The sequence below is a fragment of the Octopus sinensis genome, linkage group LG19 (genome assembly GCF_006345805.1).
Source record: "Octopus sinensis linkage group LG19, ASM634580v1, whole genome shotgun sequence".
Taxonomy (NCBI): domain Eukaryota; kingdom Metazoa; phylum Mollusca; class Cephalopoda; order Octopoda; family Octopodidae; genus Octopus; species Octopus sinensis.
Window position 1 is genome coordinate 38,493,848 of NC_043015.1, and position 25,234 is coordinate 38,519,081.

General features: G+C 38.2%; 2 protein-coding genes across 7 annotated transcripts in view; one reads left to right on the plus strand and one right to left on the minus strand.

The window, feature by feature from the left end:
- LOC115222288 (regucalcin-like) overlaps nt 1–23,497 on the plus strand; it is a 55,493-nt gene extending 31,996 nt beyond the window's left edge. The window contains exons 2-7 of one of the 4 annotated variants that reach the window (XM_036511270.1): nt 7,283–7,292; nt 16,890–17,057; nt 18,808–18,990; nt 21,042–21,254; nt 21,789–21,932; nt 23,191–23,495. In XM_036511270.1, the coding sequence (XP_036367163.1) occupies nt 16,901–17,057; nt 18,808–18,990; nt 21,042–21,254; nt 21,789–21,932; nt 23,191–23,399 (906 nt within the window). In that variant the 5' untranslated portion in view covers nt 7,283–7,292; nt 16,890–16,900 and the 3' untranslated portion in view covers nt 23,400–23,495. Of the gene's footprint in view, nt 1–7,282; nt 7,293–13,017; nt 13,024–14,055; nt 14,280–16,889; nt 17,058–18,807; nt 18,991–21,041; nt 21,255–21,788; nt 21,933–23,190 lie in introns of those variants that run through there. The other 3 variants (XM_036511271.1, XM_029792462.2, XM_036511273.1) reach the window with 3 other exon arrangements.
- On the minus strand, nt 179–11,284 carry LOC118760839 (regucalcin-like). Of its 3 annotated transcripts, none has more exons than XM_036511262.1 (6): nt 11,235–11,284; nt 5,605–5,768; nt 3,651–3,833; nt 2,394–2,606; nt 1,802–1,945; nt 179–497 (listed from the first exon to the last, which is right to left on the minus strand). In XM_036511262.1, exons 1-6 carry the CDS (start codon nt 11,264–11,266, stop codon nt 289–291), a joined length of 945 nt encoding a protein of 314 aa, XP_036367155.1. In that variant the 5' UTR covers nt 11,267–11,284; the 3' UTR covers nt 179–288. The 3 variants fall into 3 exon arrangements, with proteins under 3 accessions (XP_036367155.1, XP_036367156.1, XP_029648284.1); XM_036511263.1 differs by lacking the exon at nt 11,235–11,284 and adding an exon at nt 9,291–9,309; XM_029792424.2 differs by lacking the exon at nt 11,235–11,284 and adding an exon at nt 8,539–8,810.
- Nucleotides 23,498–25,234: the final 1,737 nt, after the last annotated feature.

Sequence of the window (25,234 nt, forward strand, 5' to 3'; positions counted from 1 at the left end):
GGTCTGCAGACTGGTGCCGGTCCACAAACCATCAGCTGTCGGTGGCACATGGCGAGTTTCCAGAAAGGAAAGAAACATAAAATGCTTATGAAAAGCTTATTTAATACTGTTTTTTATAAATATAAGATAAAAAACAAAATTGTCAACTTTTATTATATTCATTATAAATATTGTTTCCGGTATAAATTAATATTACTAAGAAATATTAACCGGTCCCTGGCACATTGGGGAAAAAAACAAAAACTGTCAGTACACCACATGCGATAGTTTGAGAAGCACTGTTGTAGACTATCCCTGAAAGTTAGGGGCTGCTTTACCTTTGGCCCCCGACCCAGTAACCTTGAAAAGACTCCCAGCCAATTTCTCTTCATTCTGCAACTGTTTTTCGGTTAAGCAATAAGCACTTGAGGTCACAAAGAGTTCATCATAGTTTGGACCTCCAAAACAACAGGAAGTGATTTGACTCGCAGGAAACTTAATTGATGTCAGAATTTTGCCTGAAATTGTTTTAAAAATAATAAAAGTCAGAGAAATTATCCAAAATTTGAAAAATATTGAACCCATAATTATTTCCCACATAATTACCATTGTTGTTCCTATCACAATTATTTTCAATATTGCTGTCATAATTACACTCACAACTATTATTATGTATTACGAGCAAAACACCCCCCCTCCCTCCTGTCCAATGGATGGTGCTGAGTTGTCAAACATTTAAACCAAATTTTCTCAAAGCAACTTGTCCGACCATCCCATAGGCCTCCCCTGTGAGAAACACTGATTTAACCTAAATTTGAGACTCCAAACAGTTTTTTTGCACAAACTGCACATGCATTTTTCTCGCATACACATAGTATCGATCGCAACAGCTGATGTACTTGCACATACAAATGCACGTTCCCACGGCTTTATCGATCACATTCTCACCTGGAAGCAATTTTTGCAATTTTTTCAAGACTTATACACGCCCTGATACCGTTGGTATCTACATATCAAATTTGAGCACAATCGGATGGAGGATGCCCGAGATCCTAGAAGACACACAGACAGACAGACAGAACGGATTTTATATAATAGATTATCTTCATTATCTCACTTGTAATTATCTTCATTATTACTAAGATAATTGTTAGGAGGCACATGTACACACATGACAGTTACTTCTGCTTACCAAATTCAATCCCAAGGCTTCGGTCAGCCTGAGGCTATAAGAGAAGACACTTGCCCAAGGCGCCACGCAGTAGAACTGAACCTGAAACCATATGGCTGGGAAGCGAGCTTTCTAACCACACAGCCATGTGTACACCTATCTTCAGTATTTCTGTTCTGTGTTGTGCTATACATTGGTCCATCTTTGGGGCACAATTCCAGTTTCTCTATGGAAAACATTACTAACTCAACCCTTTTCCATTTCGGGGGCAAAGGGCTGTTGTCAAGGGTTACTCATGACCCTTCTCTCAGTGCAATGTATCTGATTCTGAGACTAGAATTAACTCCAGTATTTGACTGGTTGCTTATTTCTCGAAGCCAGAAAGATAAAAGGTAAAATTTACCACAGCAGGATCTTATTTCAGAGTACAGAACACAACAGGATCTTTTTTCAGAGTACAGAACACTGGTGAATATATTTACGGCTCATTTGATGTTTTTATTTTCAAGAAACTGTTATTTGGTTGTTATTATTGCTGCAATATTGTTACCAAATGTGCAGTGGAAAAAAAAACAATTAACAAAAACAACATGCTGAGTGGCAAGACCCACAACATCATAAACTTCAGTAAAGAAATAGAACATTTCATACCTGTTTCTGGGTCAATCTGGAATACTTGGCTACCATAATGGCCAGCTAGCCATATTTTGTCATTTAAATCAATTGTCATTCCATCTGGCATCCCAAATTCATGGAGTTCTTTGCCTTCAAAATCAATAACCACTTGTTCTCTGGCTAAAGAAAGGAACGGAGAATATTTATTGTTAAAATTAAATATTTCCATGACAACATTGGAAGGGTTAATTGAATTTATTGCCTTTTGGATTCCATGTTTTAAACTGTTACTAAGAAATTTGTCTTCTGATCGCATGGACAATCTTAGTTAAAGCTTTCCAACATCTCACAAATTACAAATACAAGACTAAATCTTATTCTAACGAGATTGTACACCAACTGGAGAAGCAAATGAAAATTGTATCAAGAATAAATCTTTGTAAATACAAAAACAATAAATTTTATTGAATTGAATTAAATATTATTAAATATTTGTCACAAAACTGGAAGAACAGCAGACCAAATGCCTTTTTGTTATTCCAAAGCAAGATTTTAGATTCTGAGTTGAAATTCTGCTTGGATCGTTAAGTTAGTAATTAAGAAAATAATTAAGACTGACAATACTTACACATTTCCCCTGTAGAAATATCATAGTCATATGAAAATACTTTTTTAGGAAGAGTATGGGTGTAGAACATGGTTTTGTCATCTGCTGTCCATGCCATGCCATTAGATATATTGGTCTTGTCTTTAATGGCATGGATTGATAAATCCTTATCAATTCGGTACAAATGTCCAGCTTCAGTTATTTCTAGAATACCTTTGAATTCCTTCATTGTACCTAAAAGCAGAAAAGTTTAAAAAGTCATTCTTTCCACAAATTTTTGTGCTCCTCAAATGTTTTGTGAATAAAAATGTTGATGTTGGTAAGTTACCGACCGGCTGAACACTGGGTCACTGGATTTCTAAAGATAAGAGTGACGAGAAAGTGGAGTACAGCTTGGACAGTAGAAATAGTCCATGGCTGTTTCCTGCACCAGCTTCACATAGCAGCCCCAGCCCATCCAAAGTACCTTGGATCGTAGGGTGACCTGCTGTGCTTACCTTGGATCATAGGGTGACCTGCTGTGCTTGAGGATCCCTATTGAGTCAAGTACATCACCATCAAAAAAATCAAGTAGAAATTGTAGTTGTGATACCTGTGCAGGTGGCGGGTAAAGAGCATCATCCAAACATGGCCGATGTAAATATGAGTATATCGGCCTGCAGGGAAATAAAAAGGGCTTGCAGGCGCAATTGCACCCACAGACAGGGGTTTCCCCACCCCTGATCTGCCCAATACACTCTAAGTCCTTGTTCTGTAGTAACACTCATCATTGGAGAAGGGCAAGTTTGAGTATATTGTGTGAAGGATGAAGGCAATCTGATGCAGCCCCTAAATTAGCCTTGTGTAGTAGGATGGGGTCAGAGTTATGATGATGCAGGGAAGATAAGAGAGCGCTATGAGTGAGACAGGTGAAAAGGAAGAGGTGAGCAACAGAGTGATGCTGTGTAAGGGCCGGAGAGGGGGACAATAATGTAAAGTGAGAGACAGCAAGATTGAGGCTTGGCAGAGAACAAAACACCTCAGCCCCTAAACCGGAACCCTTGTTTCTAGGTATATTTAGCTATGGGGGAGGGGGTCAGGCCCACTGCAGCGCCATTTATCACCAATCAGGACAGTCTTTGGTCATCTCCTCTGTGAGACGCAGCATCTTCAGGTTAGTCTTCATCTTTTCCTCTAAAGTTTTCCTTGCTCTCCGTCTTCCCCAGGTGGAAGAAACAACAAGATTGCGACATTAAAAAAACAGAAATGAGAGAAGACGTAAAACAAACAAACACAAACCTGCCAAAAGTCGGCCATAGCTGTCGCATTTACCATCATTGAATCGATTCCCTGGCTTATCTGGATCTGCTGTGAGGAACGGTTTTACTTCTCGACTCCCCCAGTCAAAATGACAGAGTTTCGAGTAGTTGGATACAACATAACCACCAGATTCCCGAGGAACAATGAAGCTTATATTTCCATCTGGGAAATCAAACATACAAGAAAAGACAAAAAAGAAAAACCAACATATTTTAATGATAGAATGTGATAATGGATTAATATCATATAAAAAAACATATTGATATCATATGATAATGTAGAAGAGGTTGATATACAATGATGCACCCTTTTAAAGCCTAGCCAGGCCCATGGGCCCAGTTTCCCGGTTTCCATGGAGTATGTGTTCCCCAGCTGGACGGGATGCCAGTCCATTGCAGCGTTACTCATTTTTGCCAGCTGAGTGGACTGGAGCAATGTGAAATGAAGTGTTTTGCTCAAGAACACAACGCATCGCCCGGTCCAGGAATCGAAACCACAATCTTACGATCATGGTGCTGACACCCTAACCACTAAGCCACGTGCCTCCACTGATGTACTATGATAATGAATAGCATTTTACCATTGTCATCGTCATCATTATTCCCTCTTTTTTCATGGTGGTGTAGGTAAGTTCTTATTGCAGTCATCTCTGTCACAAATTCTAACATCAAGGACAGAAGGCTAGTCCTTTGTAGAGAGCATTCCCCTATGATCAGGTATCTTTTCTTCCCTGACATTTAAATAATCTTTTCTACTCTAGGCACAAGGCCTGAAACTTTAGGGAGGGGGGGAGCAGTCAATTAGATTAACCCCAGTACGCAACTGGTACTTAATTTATCAACCCCGAAAGGATGAAAGGCAAAGTCGACCTTGGTGGAATTTGAACACAGAATGTAAAGACAGACGAAATATCGCTAAGCATTTCACCCAGTGTGCTAACATTTCTGCCAGCTTGCTGCCTTTTGACAGCTAAATAAATAATGGTGATTGAAACATTCTACCAAGAGATGCAGGTCCTGTCGGATTCTGACTGACGTCTCTTTCTGTGCATCAGTTTGTTTGTTTTTTTACTGTTTTATTTGTTTTGGTCTTTGGACTGTGGCCATGTTGGAGCACTACCTGAAGAATTTTTAGTTGAATGCATTAACTCCAGAGCATTTAAAACTTCATGTTTTAAAGGAATCTAAATCAAAACCTTCCAACAAAATCCCATGTTAATTTATGTTCCAAAGATCAGCTCAAGAACATCAAAGTTATCCTACCAAATTCTTCGTTGTTATTAGAATTAATTGAAACAAAAGCAGGCTTTTTCGAGTGGAATATGGTAACAAACAGTTTAAACATGAGCAGCATGAATGTGGTTTCTCGGTGCTGCTAGGGACCTATAACTCTTTCGAACACATGTGGCAAAGACGAATGCTTCTTGCAGCAGGTGTTCGTAGAGCTTACCAACCATGTGGCTAAATGCCTTCGTTCCATCAGGGAATTTCTCACTGAGTGCTTTGTGTTTCTTGACTGTGGGGCCAGCCATTGTGTGCAGCATGTAACAGAGTTGGAATATAAATATAATACGACAGACATAAACTGACACTCAGCGAGTTATGACGACAAATGTTCCAGTCGAGCTGAACAATCAAACGGCCTTCTTTTGATATTAATGTGCAAGTGGCTGAGCGTTCCACAGACACACATACCCTTAACGAAGTTCTCATGGATATTCAGTATGTAATTACAAGTACAGCTCATTTTTTTTTCCAGCTGAGTCGACCACAGCAACATGGAATAAGGTGCCATGCTCAAAGATATAATACACTGCCAAGAATTGAACACAGGACCTTACAATTGTAAGCCAAATACCCTTACAACTACACCAAGCACCTTCACATGACATACACACAAACATACATAGATATATACATATACTCATACATACCAACTTCACACTTGGTGTGTGTGTTGCCCACGGAATTCCACTTGTGTATACCTCCAGGTTCAATATCCAGAAACAGCAAGGATTTGGTGCTTTCCTCCCAGTGAGGCGCTTCCCCAGTTTTTTGACAGACATTCTTTAAGACAACAGACACAGACATCTTGTCTCTGAAAAAAAAAAAAATAATTGAATTAGAAAAAAAAAAGAAGAAAAGAAAGAACAGATAGAAGAACGTAAAGTGTTTAATGATTTGATTAAACAGCTTGGCAGTCTTTCGATATCCAGCAATTTATATATACAGATACACATATAGATGTACACCCACACACACAGAGCTAGTTCATCTAAGACTACATTTCTACAGCGATTGCCCAGTTGGGACAATGTTTCATTTTGACTCACACAAATGTCATTCGATCCCAGCTGGTTGTTCGTTAATTTCTATAAAAATTATTTATGTACTTTTGTTTTCGTGACCTGTGGAAGGTAACATTCGCTTTGAAGTGAGAGCAGAAAGTGAAAGATGTATGTACATGAAATAGACATGTGAGAGAGAGAGAGAGAGTGAGTAAGGGTGTGTGTTGTCGTGTATGTATTTTTTTGCATGTAGGTGTAAATGGCACTCACTCTCTCACACATACATTATCTTTCATATACACATACATACATAAATACATATGCATATATCTTTTTTCCCATTGAGGCAAGTGGAAATCAGAAATCAGAAATCAGAACCAAAATCGAAGTCGATCAACATCAATGGAAATTGCAGCTGTGATACCAGTGCCGGTGGCACGTAAGCGAACCATCCGATCGTGGCCGTTGCCAGCGCTGCCCCGACTGGCCTCTGTGCCGGTGGCACGTAAAAAGCACCATCCAACCGTAGCCGTTGCCAGCCTCACCTGGCCCCCGTGCCGGTGTCACATAAAAAGCACCATCCGTCCGTGGCCGTTTGCCAGCCCCGTCTGGCAGCTGTGCCGGTGGCACGTAAAAAGCACCCACTACACTCACGGAGTGGTTGGCGTTAGGAAAGGGTATCCAGCTGTAGAAACACTGCCAGATCAGACTGGGCCTGGTGCAGCCTCCTGGTTTCCCATACCCCAGTTGATCCGTCCAACCAATGCTAGCATGGAAAGCGGAAGCTAAGTGATGATGATGATGATGATGATGATGATGATGATGATGATGATGTGTATGTGAGAGAGAGATTTGAGTGGTGTTTGTCCTCATACATGTATTTTTTGCATGTATGTCTTAGTAGCATTCACTTGCTCTCTCTCTCTCTCTCACACACACACACACACACACAAGATGTAAGCATCTCTCTCTCTCTCTCACGCACACAAACATCCATTCCATACACACGTACATACATCTTTCACTTTCTGCTCTCACTTCAAAGCAAATGTCGCCTTCCACAGGTCATGAAAGCATAAATAAATAAATAAAATATTTTTACGGAAATCAACCATCTGGGACCGAGTGACATTTGTGCAAGTCAAACCGAACCCTCGCCCATTTCTTCTATAGGCACAAGGCCAGAAATTTGGGGGAAGAGGGAGGAGGAGGAGGAGGAGGAGGGCTTGTTGGCCAATCACTCGGATTGAGTCGCAGAATTGTCGCTATCGTTCGTTACTTTCCGTGAAAAACTTTATCGAATCGTGTCGAGGTGGAAGGAGGGGCAGAAAACACGTGCGTGTGTTTACGTATGGACGTGTCTATCAGGTCTTGTATATATATATATCTGTGTATAATTCGATATGCGTTGATAAAGATAGATTTAACACATTAAATTAAAGCGTAACATCTTCATTAACATTTCTAAGTCTCTCTAAAGGAGACTACGGCAGCGGACCTGGATACGAATTCATTAGCACCGTCCATTTACATATGGGACGGTGTTAATGAAGACGTTACGCGTTGATTTGATGCGTTAAACTTATCTTTATTAACGCATATCGAATCATACATAGATAAAAACAAGTCTGCGAGCTGACAGAAACGTTAGCACGCCGGGCGAAATGCTTAGCGGTAGTTCGTCTGCCAGTACATTCTGAGTTCAAATTCCGCCGAGGTCGACTTTGCCTTTCATCCTTTCGGGGTCGATAAATTAAGTACCAGTTACGCACTGGGGTCGATACAATCGACTTAATACCTATGTCTGTCCTTGTTTGTCCCCTCTGTGTTTAGCCCCTTGTGGGTAGTAAAGAAATATATACATAGATATATATACAAGACCTGATATACACGCACTCGTCTTCTGCCACCTCGACACGAGTGTATATAGTTGACAACAAATACTTTTTTCCTGATTGGATAAAGTGTTTCACGCAGAGTAGTAACGAAAGTGACAATTCTGAGACTCAATCCAAATTATTTCCCATCTAATTGTCTAATGTAGTGTTAGCTTAATACTACATTATATTAGGGATCATTTCTAAAACATGCAGAATGACTGAAGGGGAATGGGGCTGCTGTTTCTAGCTGACGAAACGAGCGCATGAGCATTCGGGTGGCCTAAGGAAAGGGAATGTGTAAAGAACGGAATTGTTAGATGTAAAACGAACCGAGAACCTGTGGCGCGGAGTATAGAAGTTGTTGTTTACTACCATTGCAAACTATGTTGAGTCGTCTTATCGCCAGAGACGTACAAGATGTGACCATTTGGGTAAATTTATAGTTTCACACCAGGCTCGATTTCAGTACTAAGGGGAAGGGGAATTGCCGAGGTTCCTCCCACCCGCTCCGTTTTCCGAGGAAAGAATACATTTCCGACAGCTTTCGATGTCAACTAAAACGATTGCACACCCGCCCTCAAAAAAAAAAAAAAAAACGCGGGAAAATATTACCTCGTGCCAAAATTGAGTCTGGTGGGGAACTATAAATTTACCAAGAAGGCAGAATGAAGATTCATAAGAATGGAAGCGAGCAACCTACCTTTTTCTTATAATGGATTTAAACAAGCACAACTGTAACGTTTGTCTGGTCAGGACTGTTGTTGCAAACTAATTCTATTTAGTTATTTAATGTACACCCGGTGTTTATTAAATACCAGTTACACATTACATAATTTGTTCGATTTATAAGTATATCGCTTTTATGAACTCGTAGCCGAAATAGTCTGTCCTTAAGTTGGTTTTATATATTGAGGAAGTAGACTTGTATTAGTTTATATGCAAAACATTAGATAATTATGTCAAGGCGAAATCACAAGAAACAATTTGAGGGAGGGAAGGAGACGATTATTTCTACATTTAAGCACAAGATTGGCTGCTCCGATGGCGAGACGGTTGGCACGACCGACTACATTTTACTTGACTGTTCACAGGCAAAGGTGCCTTCGATGGAATTGGAGCAAGGGATTATAATAATAATCATAATAATCTTTCCTTCTAAAAATACAAGACCTGAAATTTGGGGGGAGGGGGCTCGTCGATTAGATCGACTCCAGTACGCAACTGGTACTTAATTTATTGACCCTGAAAAGGGTGAAAGGCAAAGTCCACTTCGGTGGAACTTGAACTCAGAATGTAAACACAGACGAAATACTGCTTTGCATTTTGCTCGGCATGCTAACATTTCTACCAGCTCGCCGCCTTAACAATAATAATAACAACAACAACAACAACAACAATAATAATAATAATAATAATAATAATAATAATGATAATATTGCCCTGATGCAATACCAGACAGTGGCTCTCGTGGCTCCTGGTCTTAACTGATTGGAAGTGTTATCATGTACATTATTTTGTCTTGGTATAAAAGATGGGCTACAGCAAACATTCTGCTCAATACCACAGATTTGCTTGTCAGTTGTTGACCGTAACCAGTTGAGCATGTTCCTTAGTGGCTGACGATATGTGCATCTCTGATCAAGAGCAGAAGTAGTGGGGGGGAGCATCATAGCCATGTGTTGAGAGGGATTCTTTGGGGTTTGAATGATTCACCTCTGGAAACATGGGTGGTTCGTTCAACATCCTTAAACAATCCTTATTCAGGGACCTTTTGAGTGGGTTGGGCTACTCGACCTGAAGAAAATTCTAAATGGGCCCCACCTGCAAGGTCATACACTATTTATCTTGATATGAGATCACCATGTCACATACATATGGTTGTGATGCATGTGCCTGGTGTACCCTTATCAGACGGGTAGTCATGGAAGGTATACTGTATACTGGGCTTCGTATATTTTACCCCAGTGTCACTTTGATGGCATGCACTGCTCTCTCACTCAATAGTAATAATAATAATAATAATAATAATAGTTTTCAACTAGCAATAACCACGCCTCGGATTTACCTCATTGGCCATGGTGTAATTTGAGAGGATAATACAAAAGTTAGGATGATTTAGTGATTTACTGCAAAACCCATGGCGGCCAAAATGATCAGAACGGTTGAAAAAAATAACAAAATAATCAAAAATGACAGAGAATACTGGAATTATTTAATATTTAGTGTGAAGCCCTTTAGCTTCAATCACACTTTGACATCTTCGACTGCATGAGGAAATCAAATTTTCAATTTCTTGCTGGGTGATCTTATTCCATTCTTCCTGAAGGGCATTCCATAATTGCTCGGTTGTTTTAGGATTTCTGGCTTTCGAACGTTCTCCTAGAACATTCCACACATTTTCAATAGGATTAAGATCTGGGCTTTGAGCAGGCCAATCCATAACAATAATCTTTTCAGCCTTGAGAAAGTTCATGACCACCTTAGCCTTGTGACAGGGGGCATTGTCCTGCATGAATATGGGTGGTCGCTTAGTTGAATTAATCAGCACAGGCAAGACATGATCTTTTACAAGTTGTTTATAAACTCCTGCATTTACCTTTCCATGTAATCGCACCAAAGGGTCCACACCATCTCCAGATATCATCCCCCAAACCATGACACTTCCTCCACCGAATTTAACACTAGTCTTAAGGCATTTAGGCGACAATTTTCACCTACTTTTCGACAAACGTATCTTTTCCCATCTGAGCCAAATAACATAAACTTAGATTCATTACGGAAATGCACCGTTTGTCATTTTTCTTGAGACCACAACACATGTTCGGTTGCAAAGGTAAGACGACACTTTTTACTCTTGGAGCTGATCAGTGGCTTCACTGCATGTGCTCTTGCTTGTAGGACATGTTCAACTAAACGACGAGACACAGTTTTTCAAAATAAAGTTTTCTTCAGTACAATGCTCATTTCCCGAGAAACAGCAGCAGCAGTTTTAAATCTGTCCTTTTTAACCAACTTTACCATAGCACGATCTTCTCTCTTGGTCGTTTTTCTTGGCCTACCTGTAGACTTTCTTACATCACACGAATCACAATCATCATAGACCTTAAGAATACCGTGAACAACACTTTTTGACTTGTTAACAATGTTTGCAATAGACCCAATACTTAAATTATCCTTCCAAATTCAAAACACCGGTTAAATATACTAAAACACGGAGTAAAAGCAACCGTTCTGATCATTTTGGCCGCCATGGGTTTTGCAGTAAATCAGTAAATCATCCATAACTTTTGTATTATCCTCTCAAATTACACCAAAATCTCAGATAATAACAATTAATATCGTATTTATTGTCTGTGAAAATTGTATAAAACGACTTTGATAAAAACTTATACCTACTTTTCTGACGAAAACAATGCCGTTCTGAACATTTTGGCCGCAACTGTATATATGCATTACCAATGTTAGATCGTTAGCCACTAGACATACATTTTTTTCTCCCCTTGTATTTTTCTGTGTCCCTTTCTGTAGAAGAGCATAGGCTCGAAACGTAAAAGACTTTTTCTATTCCTGAGCGTTATACTAATACATCTGTTTGTTTTGTACACCACCTGTCTTCGTCTTCTGTTTTTTCATGAACTCTCCCCATATATATATATATATATATATATATATATATATATATATATATATATATATGTGTGTGTATGTGTATATATATATATATATATATATATATCCATATATATATATATATATAATATATATATATATATACATACTGTATAAATATTCGTGGGTAAGGCCAAAACAATGTGAAGTATATACAAGGTAAATCACAAAAAACAAATGTGTGAATTAATGTAGACTTACCTTGTATTCAATATTTTCTGGGTTATGACCCCATTTTCAAGAAATAGACAAATGTTGCCAGCAACATTCTTGAAATGGGGTCATAACCCCAAAATATTGAATACAAGGTAAGTTTACATTAATTCACATATTTGTTTTTTTGTGATTTACCTTGTATATACTTCATTGTTTTGGTTTTACCCACAATCCATTATACAATATATTCTACATAATGCTTCATAGTTATATATATATACATACATGCATATATATATCCATATGTACGTAAATATATATATATATATATCCATATATATATATATGTATACTCTTTTATTTGTTTGTCATTTGACTGCGGCCATGCTGGAGCACCGCCTTTAGTCGAGCAAATCGACCCCGGGACTTATTCTTTTGTAAGCCCAGGACTTATTCTATCGGTCTCTTTTGCCGAACCGCTAAGTAACGGGGACATAAACACACCAGCATCGGTTATCAAGCAATGTTGGGAGGACAAACACACACACACATATATATATATACATATATACGACAGGCTTCTTTCAGTTTCCGTCTACCAGATCCACTCACAAGGCTTTGGTCGGCCTGAGGCTATAGTAGAAGACACTTGCCCAAGGTGCCACGCAGTATGACTAAACCCGGAACCATGTGGTTGGTAAACAAGCTACTTACCACACAGCCACTCCTGCGCCTATATATATATATATATATATATTATATATATATATATATATATATTGGGTTGTCCGGAAAGTTGGTGCCGATTTATAGTAGCTTACCTTTTAACTTATTTTAGAACATGGTTGAGTTCATAAAATAGGATTTTACTACACCTCCATTTAGAGCACAGTTTAAGTTATCTTTTCATGGAAGAAGGTTTATGTTCCTATAACCTGTGTTAATTCTGTAACCCTTTAAAATGGAAGATAAGAAAGTTCATTTTCAGCACTTGATGCTTTGGGAACCTGACAAAAATTGCTGCAGCTCAGCTGGGATGCGTTACCCCACCCTCCATATTCACCAGATATTGCTTCTTCAGATTTCCACTTATTCAGGTCTCTGCAGAATAGTCTTAATGGTAAAATTTCAATTCCATGGATGACGTAAAAAGATCCCTTGATGAATTCTTTGCCATGAAACTCCCTTAATTCTGGGAAGAGAGTATTTTCAAGTTAAAGGAAAGATGGAGACGCATTGTGCAACAAAATGGTTCGTATTTGGTTGATTAGAAATGTAATGGCAAGTATTCATTGACCTTTTTCTTTCCATTAAAAATTGGCTCGAACTTTCCGGACAACCCAATATATATAAGAACAAGGTCTAACATCTACTCTTAACACAAAATGAGATTTAAAAAATCCAAGGCTGTGAAAGATTTCAGAATATTTATAAAGAGAAGTTCTTGCAGTTGTTTGTGGGATATTTTATATATCCCTTCATTAGAGACAGTGCGAGAAAATGGATAAGCAATGGTCATTATAGAGAAGATATGAAATACGGAGTGAAGTGAAGGAATGAAAACAGCCGTGAGATATATATGCATACACACACACACACATATATATATACATATATATAAATATATACATACATACATATATATATATACATATATATATATATATATATATATATATATATATATTATATATATATATATATATATATATACATACACACACACATATATATATATACACACACACACATATATATATTCTTGTATTTTCTCTCCCTGTTTATTTCTGTGTTCCTTTCTGTCAAAGAGCGTAGGCTCGAAACGTAAAAGACTTTCTCACTTCCTGAGCGCTAAACTAATACATCTGTTTGTTGTTTACACACCCGTCTTCGTCTTTTGTTTTCTCGTAAACTCTCACTAAATATATATATGTATATATATTATATATATATATATATATATATATATATATAATATATATATATATATATATATATATATAAAAGGGGTTTGTATGATTGTGTATAGAGGGATATATATTATTCAAAGGAATTCCAACTCTGTTTTTTATGTTTTATTTATATTCTTTACAGTATTAGTGTAGAATATAGAATATATAGTATAAATAGTATATATAGTAAAATTAAATGAAGTATTGATTGTCTTATTGAATAGATGAAAATTTGAATATAAAATATTAGGGGACTACTATACTTTCTTGCATTTAAGCAGTCTTCAAGATCCCAGGTTGTGACAGGAGTGTATGCATGTATATATATATACACACACATACATACATACATATATATGTGTGTACGTGAGTATGTGCATGCACACATTCTTTCATATATGTGTATGTGGGTGGGCATCTCACAGTGTCATTTTACTGTTCACCATGCAGTACTTTCCACCTCAATGTTACCGCCCTTAAATTACAACACCGCGTGACTATTACAGCCCACGTTACGGTTATAACAATCGCAGCTCACATTACGGTGATGAAATCAACTTTTGTCATTGAAATTCAAACTGGCTGATGACTGGCATTCATTACTTTTGCTTAGAAACTCTTTCGTTAGCTGTGAGAATTTGATGCCTTTTCTTCATTAAAAAAGGTAAGAAATTACTTCAGATTTTCCATAATTGTATTTTGGCCTCACAACTTGAACCATTACATTATTTCTCCAATCAAAAATGTGTAAAGCTTAAAAATATAGAATCAGAACAGACATTTCTGCTAGTCTTTGAGAAAAACTCCCTGTACACTTTTTCTTACAAAGTAAGAACTATCAATGGTTTGTGTTTCTTTAATCTTTTGGAATTCAGATTAATTCCTCTGTCAAATGTAATGCTTATTTATTCACATTGTTTAGAATTAACCCTTTTGATACCAACCCGGCCAAAACCGACTCTGGATCTGTAGTACAAATATCTTGTTTTCATAAGTATTGAATTAAAATCTCCCACCAAATCTTAGTCACAATTTATGTGTTCCTAACACTAGCTGAATGATAACGAAGTTATTTTACCAAATTCTTTGTTATATTTAAAATCAATTGAAAGAAACACAGAACATCTCAAAATAAATACAGTAACGAAAGGGTTAATCATATACTCTCTTGTAGCTTTGAGATTTCATGGGTGTGATGTGTATTTCTAGAATGATATTGTAAGGTAGGTGTGAGAGGCTGGATCTGCCTGGTTTAAACGTGGAACAGGTAGAATACTTTGGACGGATTTGGTCAGTTTAAATGCCAAAGGGTTTAAGCAATTTTATTTTATTTTGCTTCAACAAAAAAATCTCATTTTATTCAAATTAAAATCCAATGAAACAACAAAGAACAATCTTGTCTGTGTTTTTGGTCGGAAATTCTAAAACCAGTGAAAACAAGATCTAAAAGATTTCTTCCATTTTAAATCAATCACAGTTAATTGAATCTGCAACATTACACCATCCTTTAACCCTTTCGTTACCAACCCGCCTCTGGCTCTGTAGTACAAATGTCTTGCTTTCATAAGTTTTGAATTAAAATCTTCCACCAAACCTTAGTCACAATTTATGTTCCTAACACTAGCTGAATGATAACTAAGTCATTTTTCTAAATTCTTTGTTATATTTAAAATAATTGAAAGAAACACAGAGCATCTGAAAATAAATACAGTAACGAAAGGGTTAACTCAGGGGTTCTCAACTATTTTTTACTCATGGACCCTTTTGATAACTATTTTACTCTGGTGGACCCCCACCCCCCATAGTCATTTGATGTTTTAAAACTCATTTTATAGATCCTTTTTTTCAAATTTCTTATTTTACTTTTCACACATTAACTTTTGGAGATTGAACTGTGTAAAATGTCAGAGAAAGAAACCCAGCTGTTTCTTCCAATAAATACATTTAAAGCAGAACATTTTCATGGACCTTCAATATATTCCTGTATATTTCTGGAACCACCGTTGACACTGGCTTATACTTATTCTCTGAGCCCCATAGACTGCATTAATATTCCTCGCACTTTCCGTTGTGTTGTTGCCTTTATTGAACTCATAAAGCAAAATATAGCAAATATTATAACTTTGTTACTTATATTATAACTTTGTAAAAAATTACTCTTTTAAAACTTGCACCAAGAATAAGTACAAGGTAAAATTACTACCTGCTTTTATAGCAAGTTGATGTATGTAGGTAGTTTATCCTGTCCCCCTCCAACTTTTAGGCCATGCAATTGAAAAGAACTGCATTATTTAATGGATGACCCAATATTCATATATTCTTTTCTACTCTAGGCACAAAAGTTTTAGAGAGGGGGGGGGCAGTCGACTAGATCAACCCCAGTACGCAACTGGTATTTAATTTATCAACCCCAAAAGGATGAAAGGCAAAGTCGACCTTGGCAGAATTTGAACACAGAACGTAATGGCAGATGAAATATTGCCAGGCATTTCGCCCAACATGCTAAAGTTTCTGCCAGCCTGCCGCCTTCCGATATAAATGGATATTACAAGAATTCTTTACCATCCCAAATCATTATTCACTCAGTCATTTATATACAAAAAGAAAAAAATTTAAATAATTACGAAAACAAATTAACAACAATACCCTGAATGTTATCTTTTGCAAGAAATACAATTTACCCATTTTATTGCTTCTTTTATTCTTTAATTATTGCGGCTCTGTTTCAATAAATTTTATTCAACAAAAACAATAACAACATTTAACAAAAACAGCAAAATAAAAAGTCAAATGGAAATTGTTGTTGTGATCTCCCTGTGCCGGTGGGGCATAAAAAGCAGCATCCAAACGTGGCCGATGCCAGCGCCGCCTTGACTGGCTTCTGTGCCGGTGGCATGTAAAAAGCACCAACCAATCATGGCCATTGCCAGCCTTCCCTGGCACCTGTGCCGGTGGCACGTAAAAAGCACCCACTACACTCACGGAGTGGTTGGCGTTAGAAAGGGCATCCAGCTGGAGAAACACTGCCAGATCAGACTGGAGCCTGGGGCAGCCTCCTGGCTTCCCAGACCCCAGTTGAACTATCCAACCCATGCTAGCATGGAAAACGGATGTTAAACAATGATGATGATGATGATCTTTAAATGATTATTCCGGAGCATATTCACCATTTACTTCAATTTCGTTTTGTTAAAATTTTTTGTTGAATAAAATTTATTGAAAATAAGCCGCAATAATTATGTACCAACCCAATACTTTTATTAATTTAACTTCCTCAGGAGCAAGATGTCTGTGTCTGTTGTCTTGAAAAATGTCTGTCAAAGAACTGGAGAAGTACCTCACTGGGAGGAAAGTACTAAATCCTTGCTGTTTCTTGATCTTGAACCTGGAGGTATACACAAGTGGAATTCCATAGACAACACTCACACCAAGTTTGAAGCTGGTATGTATCCATATCTCTCTTTTTACTTGTTTCAGCCATTTGACTGTGGCCATGCTGGAGCACCGCCTTTAGTTGAGCAAATCGACCCCAGGACTTATTCTTTGTAAGCCTAGTACTTATTCTATCAGTCTCTTTTGCCAAACCACTAAGTTACGGGGACGTAAACACACCAGCATCGGTTGTCAAGCAATGTTGAGAGGAACAAACACAAATACACACAAACTTACACACATATATACGACGGGCTTCTTTCAGTTTCCATCTACCAAATCCACTCACAAGGCTTTGGTCGGCCTGAGGCTATAGTAGAAGATACTTGCCCAAGGTGCCACGCAGTGGGACTGAACCCGGAACCATGTGGTTCATAAGCAAGCTACTTACCACACAGCCATTCCTACGCCTATATATATATATATATAAATGTTTGGATTTATGTATGTGCCTATTGCTTATATATATATGTACGTATGTGATCTTTATGGTTGCATACTATGACTGGCTGTAACTGAAAAAAGGGCAAAACACTCAATGAAAAATTCCCTGATGGAATCCAGGCATTTATTAAGGCGGCGAGCTGGCAGAAACGTTAGCATGCCGGGCGAAATGCTTAGCGGTATTTCGTCTGCCGTTACGTTCTGAGTTCAAATTCCGCCGAGGTCGACTTTGCCTTTCATCCTTTCGGGGTCGATAAATTAAGTACTAGTTACGCACTGGGGTCGATGTAATCGACTTAATACCTATGTCTGTCCACACTATGTTTAGCCCCTTGTGGGTAATAAAGAAATAAGTATGGCTGCTAAGCCCTCTGAACACCTGATCATTTAAGGGAACAATCAAGAAATGGCAGCCAACATGTATGTGTATGAGTGAGAGCTGTACCGCCTTGGTAAGCAAGGCAAGCACTGCTTAGGTGCCAATCTCTTATTGTAGAGGGGACATGTGGAAGGGATAGACCCAGGAAGACGTGGGACAAAGGGGTGAGAAAGGATCTACAAACATTGGGCCTCACAGAGTGGATCGAGACTCCTGGTGGTTTGCTAAGGTTGGAAAGACATAACAGGTTAAGTAAAAGCATGGTGGCCCTTGCCTACAGGCTCATCCCTTGTAACCCTCTCCAGCTGAGCATCCCTAATCTCGTGGGATCATAGGTACTGGTGCCATGTAAAAAGCACCCACTAAACTCTGTAAAATGGCTGGCATCCAGCCATAGAAACCGTTTCCAAAACAGACATGGGACCTGAACAGCTCTTCAACTGGGCAGCTTCTGTGAAACCGTCCAACCCATGCCAGCATGGAAAACGGACATTAAATGATGATCACACACACACACACACATATATATAATATACAGAACACACTAGTCTAACTTAAGCATCATGGAAAAAAGGGAAGTAAAATGAAGATGAGGGTGAACCACTCGTTATTTTTGTAGGATAATCAACCTCTTGTATAAATTATCACATGACATACTTTATTGTATGATATTAATCTATTATAAAGCAACCAGCCAGCAGAATCATTAACATGTTGGCAACATGTTTAGTGGCGTTTCATCCATCTTTACATTCTGAGTTCAAATTCCACCGAGGTTGACTTTGCCTTTTTTCCTTCCAGGGTCAATAAAATAAGTACTAATTAAACAGTGAGGTTGATGTAATCAATTTACCCCCACCTCCCTAATTGTATCAACAGTAATCTGTTGTCCCCTTGTATCATCCCACCACCATGCTTCTTATCTTCTTCTTCCCAGGTGGAAATATAGGCTTCATCGTCCCTCGAGAATCTGGAGGTTACATCGTATCCTATTTCGCCCAAATTGCTGAGTTTGATTGGGAGAGTCGACAGGTGAAACCATTCATCACAGTAGAATCAGATAAACCTGGGAATCGATTCAACGATGGTAAATGCGACAGTTTTGGCCGACTGTGGACAGGTTTGTATTTCATTGCTTTATGTGTGAAGAAACTGTCTTTCGTTGTTTCTCCATAATTCTTCAAAGTGTGGGAAGCAATGCAGGTCCTCTGCAAAATCTTGCTCTGGGCCCATCTCTCCCTCTCATACTCTCAACCTCCTTCATCTAGTGTAAAGCCCCAACTCTCCAGCCTTCAGTTTTTGTGGTCTTGCTAGCTGCTTGGCAACATCACCAGCATCAGTGAATAGCGGGAGATGGGGAGGGTGATCGATTATGAAGGGGGCGGGTGAAGTGTGGCTGGAAAGTGATGATGATGCAACCGATGGAGAAAAGGTGAGAGAGAGAGAAGCAAGCATAGCAGATGAGGAGAGTAAGAGACAAATAAATGGTGACAGAGGATTTGAGGGCTTTTGGAAGCTGAATGTAAAATGTGGGTAGAGGGGACAATATGAAGGGTGGGAGAAGGATATCAAGTGAAAGGATTCCCAGCAGTGGAAACTTATTGTCATTCGTTTATTTAGTCTCTGTTGAATTAAAATCATTTCTGGTTGAGTGGGTTTCAGTGGGGGGGGGGTGATTAGGTTTCTATGGTTGGTTGTTCTGAAAAGGTGTTTTGGAAATATTTTGATTAAATTCAGAGATATGTTATTGTTTGGAACTTATTCTAGTATGTAAAGGTGTGTAAACAAGATTGCAGGTGTTTCTCTTTTGTTAAGTAGACACAAGGTGTGACAGTAATTTCATTGCTTTCAGATATTATTAGATTTAATCCTTTTGTTTTGACAATACAAAGGTCAAAGGCACAGAGTCCAGTATCTAAGCCTTTGTAATTGGGTGGGTCAACTTCTTTCCAAAATGTCAGGTGTGTCATGACCCTTATTATAGAAAGGTGTTTCTACTATGCTTTGGTGTTCGCAAAAGTATTTGAGTAGGGTTGTATGTTTTTCTCTTTGTGTTCATTGATTACTATACAGGTATTTAAAACTTCTTGTTTGTGGAGGTAGAGTTTGTTTGGTGTTTGTTTATAAATTTTCTTCAAAATCTCCAAAATCAGTCATCTTGCTCAAAAACAAAGATCTGACAAGTACCTGTAACAACCAGGAACTGACGTGGCCTACCAAAACAAACATTTTCACACATGTGAAGGAAGGGGAACACCATCTTCCTATGCAGCATTCGTTTTGGCAGGAAAAAATAAAGTTGGATACTTTTTTGAGCACGCATATATCGAAATCAAATTCGATGACTGGCATCCTTGCTAGTGGAGCACTAAGAGAACCATCCGAGCGTGATCGTTGCCAGAGCAGCTGACTGGCTTCCATTCCTGTGGCACGTAAGAAGCACCATTCGAGTGGGATCATTACCAGCTTCGCCTTATTGACACGTGAAAAAACATTCGAGCGAGGTTGTTGCCGGTGCCGCTGGACTGGCACATAATAAACACCATTTGAACTTGGCCGTTGCCAGTACCGCCAGACTGGCCCTCGTGCTGGGGGCACATAAAAGCACCCACTACACTCTGAGTGGTTGGCGTTAGGAAGGGCATCCAGCCATAGAAACTCTGCCAGATCAGATTGGAGCCTGGTGAAGCCAACTGGTTCGCCAGACTTCAGTCAAATCGTCCAACCCATGCTAGCATGGAAAGCGGACGTGGTGATGATGATGATATATATATATATATATATATATAAGTTGATGCATCTGTCAACTTGCAATTGTTCAAAGGAAACATTAATAGTATTGATTTCACTGGTTTTGGGGGTCCTTCAGTGACCCTAAATCCTGTCCCTTCCTCCAGATCACTCAAATAAAAAAAAGCATATCTTCCCTGATACACAAACATCTCACCCATCTCAGTTGCCCATGTTTCACTCAACATTCCAAATTGCTCTAAAATGTTGTCTACACATGTGTGTTATACCTCAATTTTGCTAAACTTTATATACTTATCTCTCTAACCATCAGAAATTAGGTAAACCAATAATTACCCAGTTGGTAACTTACCAATAACATACTCTTGTACACAAAATATTTGTGGACTGAATTAATTTAACAACTTTTCTACTTTTCAGGTACAACCGCAGAATACAAGGGTATATTAGAGGTGACTGAAGCTGGACATTTGTATAAAATTGATAAAGATCTCTCAATCCATGCTGTCAGAGACAAGATCAATATATCTAATGGCATGGCATGGACATCAGATGACAAAACCATGTTCTACACCCATTCTCTTCCAAGAAAAGTATTTTCTTATGACTATGACATAACCACAGGGGAGATCTGTAAGTATTATCCATTTTAGGTGTTTCCTTTATTAACAATTCAAGCATGGATTTCAACATAGAATCTAAAAATACCTCTATCACAGATTTAATATCATCATCCATGTTCCATGCTGGCATAATTTAATAGAATCCAACAGATCCAAAGACTGGATTGTGCTTTGTTATCTACTTTGGCATGGTTTCCTTATTTCTTTATTGTCCACAAGGGGCTAAACACAGAGGGGACATACAAGGACAAACGGATTAAGTCGATTACATTAACCCTAGTGCATAACTGGTACTTAATTTATCGACCTTGGCGGAATTTGAACTCAGAACGTAACGGCAGAGGAAATACCGCTAAGCATTTCGCCTGGCGTGCAAACGTTTCTGCCAGCTCTTCGCCTTAACTGTTTCTGAGAATCAATGACCCATAAACACAAAACCATGGGGCTACCCACTTTTGCATCTTGTAGGGGTAGAGTCTAACAAAATCAAACCTGCTAGCGGGTTCAAAGCATTAACAGAAAATATTTCCTGTTTTCTCTTTAGCCAGAAAACAAGTGGTTTTTGATTTTGAAGGTAAAGAATTCCTCGACTCTGGAATTCCAGATGGAATGACAATTGATGTGAATGACAAGATATGGCTGGCTTGCTTCTCCACCAGCCAAATACTCCAGATTGACCCAGAAACAGGTACAGAATATTTAATTCCTTACTAAATTCTCATTAGCTGAGCCAACGAAGCATCTTGGGTTGTGGTGGTTATTGGAGCCTATGGGTATTGAACTCGTTTGCCATTGCAGGCCGGACAAGCATAAATCAGATCTCATGGGCCAGACAAGGACAATTATTCCTAAAACCCCATTCATAAATGGATAATGGGGTCAATCTATAACAACTTCATTAACAATAAAGGAAAGAATATGAGGTTTTAAAGTTTGTGGCAGAAAACCTTTTCCCAAAGTATGTACAGCCCCTAATAAATAAAACTCCTTAGAGTGAGAATGGAGATGGAAATTGCCCATATGAAAGGCCTACAGTTGGGAAGACCAACATTTGATAGAATGCTTCCAGCTTTAGCTGCAAAACCTTTCAATAATGTTCGTATTATTGAACACATTCAGATAATTATTAAGAAATCCCCAAAATTTCTGTTTGGCTGGGTGTGTATAGACAAAGTGAAGAAGAAACAAGTCACATGCTATTGTAAATGACTTCACAAACTTCTTTTATATTGGTTGTGATCAAAGCATAGCTTGAATCATTAATAAATTCATTAGTTCTTAGTACTTAAAATTAAGACCCTTCCCATGTTAACTTAGCTTTTCATAGCTCTGAATTCAAGAAGTAAACAGACCAGTCAAGTACCGGGGTCAGTTCTTACATCAAAATTAGTTACATTGCACTGAGGGGAGGGTTATCAGTAAGCAATGACAACAGCCCTTTCTCTAGAAATGGAAAAGGGCTGAGTGACAGGTTAGTAATGTTTTTTCATAAACAGACAATGTTTCTAGAGATGATGTTTCACAAGGACAGACCAATGCATACAATACAGCACAGAACAGAAATCAAGATATTTAATTATGAGAGAAGTAATTAGGATTGAAACAAGAATCCAACATAATTATGATAGGAGTAATTGTGAAGATATTAGGTTTTATGTAGTAAAGCTTGTTTGCCAACATAACATGGCAGTCCTGGTTTAGGATGAATGTTACTGTAATTCTGCCCCAGCTTGCTATACAACACGATGTCTCCTGAGGCAAAATTACAGCAACATTTGTCCTAAACCAGGACTGCCATGTTATGTTGGCAAACAATCTTTACTACAAAGTAATGTGGCTGAATATCTCACGTTGTGAGATTTAAAAATAATTTTTCGAGTTAGGTTTTATATTTTGCAATTTCGAACAAATCTTTTTAATTTTTTCAATCTTAAAATGAACTTCAGGCAAAATTCTCAAATCGGTCAAGTTTCCTGCAAGTCAAATCACTTCCTGTTGCTTTGGAGGTCCAAACTATGATGAACTCTTTGTGACCTCAAGTGCTGACGAGTTAACAGAAAAACAGTTGCAAAATGAAGAGAAACTTGCTGGAAGTGTGTTCAAGGTTACTGAATTGGGGGCCAAGGGTAAAGCAGCTGCTGTCTTTCAGGGATAGTCTACACCTCTCTCCAAGTATATATGGTGATTTAAAGATTACAGGCATTATAATTGTTTTGTGAAACAAAAACACAATAAACAAAAGTAAGTTTGAGAGACTATCTTCTTTGTCTTCTTATGATTGAGGGGTTAAGTCTGCTTTCTAAACCATGTAGTTTAAGTCCAGTCCCACAGTGTGGCACCTTATCCCTGTGCTCTTTTATAACCTTGGGTTAACCAATACTTCAAGAAATTAGGCAGAAGCCAGTAACATATATACCATCTAAAAAACTGGTATTGTCATGTGTAGCCCATAATTTAGAAGTTTGGCAAAAAAACCCCAATAAAATACAATAGACTGAAACAGGATGGCAAGTAAACAAAAACTCCTTAAAATCATGTCACGATTCAATGAGAGGGACTATATGGTAACTAGACTTGCTGCTAGAAATAGCAACCATATCTGCCTCACATCAAATCCTACTGCCATAAATAGGTAAGAAATTGGATAATGTAGTCCTAGATCAACTGTCTGGAAATAATAGATAAGATGGTCTCGGAATATTTTTGACCATAGGTCTACTTGTGCCGACCTGGGAGCTTGGAAACAAAACATCGAATAATCACAAACTGCCTCATTTATATCACCAATGTACTGACTTAGAACAGGGCCATACAAGGAGTTCTAGGTCTAAATGGCTTCTTGAATGGATTAAATCAAAGAATGGCAGTGTCCCTGAGTCTTTTTGGAGCTTCCAAGAGCAATGAGAAAAGTTACTCTCAGACAAGCAGCATTGCCTGAATGCAGGCAACTGAATAGATTTCACTAAAGGTACCCAGAGTCCAGGATTGGATCCACCACAAGAAGAAAGGTAGACCCTGTGAACCTTTTCAGAGTCAAAGAAGTTATACTGAGATCAAAGATATGGTCTAAACACTTGCTATGGAGCGGACTTCACTAATGGGTACCACCCAAGACGGGTACAGTTCTGCCAATGGGTCATCACAGAATTTCATTCAACTAAATCTCACTCATAAGGTTTCAGTCAACCTGACAGCTTGGGAAAAGACCCATGCTAAGGTGCCACATAATGGTGTCGAACCTGACAACTACATCACGGCAAAGCAAACTTCCTACCAACCTTTAGAAAATAACACTAATAATGATACAATTAACCCATTTCGACTTTTCACCTTATATTGACTCACCTTGGCCTCAGAACTATTTATTATCTCTTAATAGAACCACTACAATCCTTTCGGATTTTAATCTTGTTGACTTAGTGGCTTACTGGAGATTAGATGAAAAAAAAAAAAAATTTTAATTAAAAGTTTAAAGTATAGGAAATGTTTTATGGTAGGGGTCAGACATGATCTTGAACCAGCTTGTCACTAGGGTGTTGTAACAAAGGGACACCTTATCAAAAATCTTACCAAAGGACAGACTCAAGTTAGCTATCTTAACCAGTGTCTTAAATACTGAGGCTGGCGAGATTTGTACAAACTCAAACCTAAATCTAGAATCACATCCATGACTGCAGTTGACTTTTCATATTGTGATGCTAAACCCAAAGGGCTTGAAAATATGGATAATGCCTTTTCTTTATCTAAAGTTTATGCAGAGGCAATGGAAGAGGTGACACTTTGGCATCATTTTTGTTATGTTTACTTCAAGGAAAATAAAAAAGAAAAAATTGTATTTTTTTTATTGAATTAAAAGAAAAATGTTACAGATACATACCCAGTTCATTTTTTAAAAATAATTCCAAAGATTAAAAAAAAACAGGTTTACAACAAGAATTAACTAATCTTAAGTACACCCCAACCCACAACTCCTGGTTTTTTTTTTTTCAA